General features: G+C 32.5%; 1 protein-coding gene across 3 annotated transcripts in view; it reads right to left on the reverse strand.

Moving 5' to 3' along the window:
• Positions 1–206: 206 nt before the first annotated feature.
• LOC117114311 (glutathione synthetase-like) overlaps positions 207–7,279 on the reverse strand; it is a 10,027-nt gene continuing 2,954 nt past the window's right edge. Inside the window, exons 2-11 of one of the 3 annotated variants that reach the window (XM_033257950.1) lie at positions 6,441–6,718; positions 5,555–5,630; positions 4,781–4,917; positions 4,521–4,637; positions 3,531–3,695; positions 3,093–3,162; positions 2,104–2,295; positions 1,795–1,876; positions 874–1,066; positions 207–743 (exon numbers count right to left, since the gene is read on the reverse strand). In XM_033257950.1, the coding sequence (XP_033113841.1) occupies positions 617–743; positions 874–1,066; positions 1,795–1,876; positions 2,104–2,295; positions 3,093–3,162; positions 3,531–3,695; positions 4,521–4,637; positions 4,781–4,917; positions 5,555–5,630; positions 6,441–6,703 (1,422 nt within the window). In that variant the 5' untranslated portion in view covers positions 6,704–6,718 and the 3' untranslated portion in view covers positions 207–616. Of the gene's footprint in view, positions 744–873; positions 1,067–1,794; positions 1,877–2,103; positions 2,296–3,092; positions 3,163–3,530; positions 3,696–4,520; positions 4,638–4,780; positions 4,918–5,554; positions 5,631–6,440; positions 6,732–7,279 lie in introns of all 3 variants that reach the window. The other 2 variants (XM_033257949.1, XM_033257951.1) reach the window with 2 other exon arrangements.

The following is a 7,279-nucleotide window of genomic DNA, read 5'->3' on the forward strand; positions in this document are numbered from 1 at the left end:
CGTTGACCTTAACTTTAACGTTAGTACCCAACATGCAACGCGATAGCTCCGCCCCTTTTTGTAAACAAATCGAAATACGCATGCGCAAACCCGTAACTAACGTACGTCGAGCACCTAAAATCCTGGATTTAACGTACTCCGCAACGCAAGATGATTAAATTATGACGTCATCCGTTAACGGTAAGGTTAAAGTCGTGCGGCGAAAACTACCTACTGTCTTTTTGTGAGACCTTAGCAACAATATACAATAACAACAACAATATATAAATCGAAGATTGGATTGGATTGGATTGGGGCTTAGTGGAAAGGTCCATTATTATTTTAGCTTAAGGTATTCATCTGCAATAATATCGTCTGATCAAAGATATTCTGCCTAATATTTTCCTTGCTTAAAGGCGAAGTAATACAGTTTATATGCTTTAATCAGACCCCTAAATTGGCATTCAATAAATAAGGATTTGGCGTTGTAAAAATCCATTTAGCTGAGTTATATTCATGTGTGTTTTACTGAAATATTCGATCTCTGTAACAGATTTTACCGAAGAAAATATGTTTAAGAAGCTATTCTTTAAAAATAAATCTTTCCCAGATAGGCTAATTCATATGACTGAAGTATTCATGAGGTCAGAAAAGGAGAATCCATCACGGCAGTTTCTGCCAATAATGATCCTTCATTTGCTTCGGCAGGCTTGGTGCGCAGAAGATGTCCTATTTGCCGGTTATGGACTATTCCATTGTTGTTACTGTGAATGTAAATTATAATTGCTTGATTATTGTCTAGCATACTGGTATGTATGCAAATGTAGATTTTACTCAAAAACACATGCAAAAATATATCATCAAACATAATTTCTAATCTGTTTAGATTCTCACCCCACTACAGCTCCAAAAATGCCGAGTTCATAGCTCAACTCCTGTAAAGTTACTGCTGGTTTCAACTGTTTTACTAAATACCCTTTGACCTTTACTGGCACTATCTTTTCCATCAGAATATATTTTGTGCGTTCTGGTGAGTCCTTAAATTCGGTCAGCTTTTTGAAAATTTCATTTCCAAACAGGTTGTTACCTAAAATGTTAGTAAATAAGAAGCTTATTAAAAACAATATTATCCTACTTTTTTCTCGGCATACAGTTAGTTATTCAGTGTATTACGTTAGCCTTTTAATAGATAACACTAACGCTCGTATTCTTAAAACAAACTTTAGTCGAACTTCGAACTAGAACTTCATTTAGAGCTAGTTGTATCTTTAACTTCAATTTGTATTCACAAACAATGTAGTCGAAGTTTTAACTACGACTAAATCAAGTCCTAATTTTAGTTCAACTGAAGACGACTGGCAAGCCACGACTACCAAACTAACCAATGAAAAGGGATAACTTTAATAGCAGACGAAATTTTAGAGATCCGGTAACGCGGATCAATATTAGGCTGCCGTCTGTGGTTCAAAAACGTATTTCCTCATAATTCATAATAGACCATCATTCCATTAATTAATTTTCTAAAATAATAACTATATTAGTTGTTAACATATTACAATAGAGAATTTAAACAGACACTGGAAATTTGCTTTCTTTGGAGAACTATTATAGTTGAGCGATTTAGCCTGACCCTAGGCTGACTAAAAAATCGGCCTGCGGAGGTATCATTTTAGTCGAGGTTCACGTCATTTAGTCGTAGTGCTAGTCGAAGTTCGTTTTAAGAATACGAAATGACGTAATTTTAAAGTATTAGCTCGAACTACGACTAAAGTTCGTTTTAAGAATACCGGGGTAAGTTAATATCTGATTAGTTACCTCCAGCTTCTCTGTTTGGTTTAAGAACAAACTTTTCTCGATTATTAATAGCAATATCCACAGCATGGTCTCCTTTTGGTCCCTAAAAGTATGAATATATAAAAAATTATGTACAAATTTCATTGAAGATTTTTTCTAATGGAAAGGACTTTTTTCATCCCAAGCTAATTTTGTATAATTATAAAATTATTATACAACTACAGCATATATGCGTTTCGAATAAAATTTGTAGTTGATAAAGGTGGTATTGCTATTGGAAAACAGTGATAATAAACTCTGAACTAAAATAAATCTTCAATGGTAACTCACTAGATCAAGTGAATATAATTTACAGAATGTATTGCGAATCCGAACAACTGCTTCCGGGTCATCAATGTACCTTTCAATGACACCTGGTTCAGAAAGTGCTTGCTGAACTGTTTTCGTTCCCGCCAAATGACCACCTATTGATGGGCACTTTATAGCGCATGACTGCTCAGCTATAAATCTGCCATTCCATTCCTATCATTTAAAATTGATAAAGTTTTTTTTTAAACATAAAGACATATACTGAGTGTCTATTTCACTTTTCAAAGAATTACTTTACATGCTTTAATGCTTTGCTTGCTATACTTTGCTTTATTTTAATGATAATAATGATAACAATAACAACGACATTAATAATAATAATAATAATAATAGGCCTAATAATAATAATAATAGGCCTAATAATAATAGGCCTAATAATAATAATAATAATAATAATAATAATAATAATAATAATAATAATAATAATAATAAACAAATTACAACTTGTGCCAATTCAAAAAATGAATTGATACATTTGGTCACAAATTTCACAGGCCTACAGATATTACATAATTTATGGTTTTGAACAATGATAAAGGCGAAGTTTACACTTAGAGTTTGTTTAAAAATACAGTGTTTTGAAAATATCCTTTAGATGAATTTATTATAGTCGAAGCTTATTCCAGAGAGAGGATGCAGAGAAAGAAAGGCATGTTGGGCATAAGTTTTTGTATCATGGCGCCACCTCTGTGGCGTCCAATGAGCACAGCTATATTCATTTTCAGCAATATTAATCTCTTATTTAATCACGCTTGGCTAGATTGTTTTCCTGCCTAGGGAAGAGGAAAGCACTTTTGTCACTCTTTCTGATGCCGCGCCACTGTAGGCCCAAACGCCAATATAATTTACATTAAAATTATGTTCTATAAAAATTCCAAACCTTTTCTTTATGTACTAGTAGATCTACATGTATAAGTAAGTAATTCCTTTAGTTAATATACTGTACCTACCACTTTACTCTTGTAAAACGCTGGTTTATAACCCGTACGGTAATACACAACAGCTATTTCAATTCCATCCCTGAAACAGAAGATACTCAATGTGGAAAATAAACATCCACCTACATCAATTGTGAACTTGAAAGTGAAGAAATGAAATGCTTAATTTCTATATTTTAATAAGTTATTAGCTTTATAAACCTCAAAACGAGAAAAATTCTCGGAAAATAACGGTCGTCGATAACGTCATACTACTGTATTACTAGTCTTTGCATATGGAACTTAATTGAATTAGTATTTATTTATGATTGTTTTCGTCTAAGAAAATGTTGTTTTGTATTGTTCATTTTTTCTTGAAAATGTTTAGAATAAAATTGCATAACATATTAATAATAAGGTTTGATACAAATATACACACAAACAATTGCAAAATATGCAAATATGACTTACATTATTAGTTGCTGATCGTCTGCCAGGCTGGCGCGCTTTCCAATATCTCCAAGACTCGTCCTCATAAATGATATTTGCGGATTAATTTCATGAACGCTAAACTCGATATGACGATGATTGTAGCAGCACACATCTGTCGGCTCGGCAACTAGCAAGATCGAAGCACTGTAAACATTAATATACATTTTATAAACTAACCATGGTTGGATGTGGTTTGTGTGAGGTATCTAGATATAGTACATCTAGATACCCTGAAAGCTGCTACCGGTATCTCTATTCCTCCTCCAAGTGCAATTACAGGATCTGAAGTTAGCTGGGGATAGGTGCCATACCCACTTCATTTCCTTCCCCCATTTCCCCCATGTCTGGGATTAAGGTTAGCAAAGATTTTTCTGGGTGCTCGGTAGCAATTTTATACTTATGAATGTCTTAAACTTCCAATGTTTTACGATGAAACTTACAGACATTTTATTTAAAAATCTTTAATTACCAGCAAAAGGATACAGGAAAGGTAATATGTATTTACATATACGTTACTTTCAAATGATTATATATATGGTGTATATATATATCTGTCTCTTATACACATCTAGATGTGTATAAGAGACAGCAGGTGTAGTGCTGTGAAACCGGGTCTGGTCCTACCTAGCCTACACTTGGCCTGGCATTCAGCAATTGCTGTGTCTTTTGGTAATTAAAAAATCACCTACCTACTATAGGCCTACCATTATGGTTTAATTTTTTATAGATCACAGAATAATTTACAAAATAAAAATGCAAACCTCCAACCACACAACGAGGACCGAGGTGATGTGAATGTGTTGCGTGAAAATTGTGAACCGTGTATTATTTGACTCAACATAGTTTGCGTCAAAAAATACACCAGTGAGCAAAGGCAAGGAAATCTGTTTCTACTACATGTATTAATTTTCTTATTTAATTTTGTTTTGATACTGAATAAATTCTATCAGTCACAACATGTTAACTTACTTTGGCTGGCCATACACTTCCCAAGCGCGTACAAGAGCAGTGGCTACTCCCTCAAGACTCAGGTTGTCTGGAACTTGGTTCGCTCCTTCGTAGTTCCCCGATAATCTTAGGGTATATCTGAATAAAACAATAATTCGGTTAAAATGCTGACAAACAATTATTATGTCGTCAATGTCATAGGCCTAGATAACTTACTAATATTATAATACGCCTTCATAATTACAGGATGTATCAAAAATAACGAAGATGGATATACAAACCTATGAAGATGTGTTAGTATCGCTGACGTTGAAGCCATTCCAGCAGCAATCATATTAATTTCAATCTGCTTAAATTGTTCTTCATTATTCTTGCTATCAAGCATGTAATCGCATCTTAATATCTCGAGCATTCCTCTCTGAAATTCATATGTTCAGTATGTAAACTAGTACGGCTTAATAATTGGCACTGTTTAGTTTTATAAACACTATCTCTAATGAATACCATTAAAATGATTAGGCTTAGAAGTGGAGATGTAGCTTGGCAGTTAAGATCATTGCTTTTCTATAATCCCTGGATCCTGAATTCCAATTCTGCGACAGCACAGGATTTTTTCTCACGACTAAAACACCATCTCCACTCCCAAAGGTGAGCTTTATAAAGCAGACTTTACAAAGCATTAAACACACCCCGCACCATAGTGGAGCTTTGTTTATATTATTTAGCTCCAATGCCAAAATATGGAAAGAATTTCCTGTAAACATAACATTGTCATAGTCAATTCACTTTTTTAAAACCAAACTCGTTTCGTCCATTGTATTTTATCTTTCACTTTTCTACATTTTTTATTTGTATAAGAAAGTATTGTTAACCTGGCTCTCAGGACCACAATGCAAAAACAGGTATATTGTTAACTGATTGTGTCATCTTGATAAAATATGTTGTATATATTATACTGACGGCCCTGGATATAAGCTGACGTTCTAGGATATGCTGGAGGGTCAGACTCTACAAATAAATAATAATATTAATGTGGTACCGTAGGATTTACTTACGTCTTTAATTTTTTTTTGATGAACTTTATGATATATCTCAACTAAATCTCTTGTAAACTCATCATAGTTAAGTGAACTGATGAAAAATAAGCACAAATATATAATGTATTATATATGTGTTCTATAGAATATATGTTTGTCATATATAATTTTAAAATACACTGGAATAAGATCAGTGCAAAGATGATAGAATGTACAACAAGAACGTTGGGCCACAGTGACGGTAGTGATCATCGGCGAATTTCACCCCTTAAACTAAGAGTGGTTGATGTTGATACTTGATTAGTCAATCAATTAGTTATTCAAATTAAATCAATAATTGTCATTTCCTTTATACTGTTTTCCCTATACCAAGTTCTAATTTGACTTTTCTTTTTCTCATCCATATGGCATTCATAAGACGTGCAATCTGATCAGATAATCATATTTACAGAAACACTTGGTTGAAACAGGGAACAGTGAAATTACACAACCATACACAATTTATTTATTTTGGTAAAGTATATAAATATCAAAATAGAAAATGGGCAGCAAACTGAAAATATTGTAGTTACAATTACACAAAGCTTACGATATTATAATATAATAAAAACACATTTAAACAACATTAAAAAATATTGAATATATATAACATTGAGGCCAAAACTAAAAAACATCAATACAGTATTCCACAAAAAACAAAAAAAACAAAAACAAAGAAAAAAACAAAAACATTAAATTCAGTCGAATGTAAGTACAATATTGCTGTGTAATAATATTCATAAAAACAACAATTGTAATTAATGGTATTGTTGTTGCTATTGTATTTATTATTATTATTATGATTATTATTAATTTTTTATTATTAATTGAGTGGTTGGTTTTATTTATTAATGTAAATTCTCACCTTTTCAATGCGTTACATATAAATTCATAATCTTGGCTAACATTGTACATCAATTTGTTAAAATCAAGTTGAACTCTTTGCATTTTCTCGAAAAGGTGCCGAGGTATAGGTAACGGCGCAAGCAAAAACGAGATATGAGTAACAGCACTGCTAACAGCACCGGCTTCAAGTGGCTTAATAAGACCATGGGTAAGCGCAAAATCTTTTGCTTTTTGGATGACTTCATCAAGGCGATCATTTTCGAAGACTGCTGAACTCGTCATCTTTGTATTTGTAGCCTGTCAGATAAAACTAACAAATATAACCATTAGAATAAAAACTGGTCTAATTGTAAATACTGCAGTCCAAATATTGAAAACGATTACAGGTCCGTAGTTAGTAATCTTATCAAAAAAAGAAAAGTGGATAAAAGCTACTTAAAATTAAAATTACGCTACATTAAAGTGATCAAAACTAAAGAAATTATGTTTTGATTTTTGAGTGTATGTGCATTAATGAATACTGCAATGTCTTGTAACTGACACTTCGACAATTAATGCAAAAAGAAATCAATTTCCGTATTAAGGGATTGTAAGATAGGTAGGGACATTTTTTTTTCATCAATCAATAACACATTTATTATGATTATTCTACTAGCAAACTTCAGAAAATACCATACTGTATATGCATGATATTCTTGATCCAATGTGAAAAGGTGATTGAGAAGAAATTTTAACATATTTTTGATGATGACACGCACCAACTAATTAGGTAAGATTAAACACTTCATTAAAACCCCTAAAAAAAACCCATCATATAATAGTTTCGTTGTGACTTGTGCATTGACTCAATGAATCTAC

The sequence above is a fragment of the Anneissia japonica genome, unplaced genomic scaffold (assembly GCF_011630105.1).
Source record: "Anneissia japonica isolate Jap-2015-1 unplaced genomic scaffold, ASM1163010v1 scaffold2994_len2133135_cov197, whole genome shotgun sequence".
NCBI lineage: Eukaryota > Metazoa > Echinodermata > Crinoidea > Comatulida > Comatulidae > Anneissia > Anneissia japonica.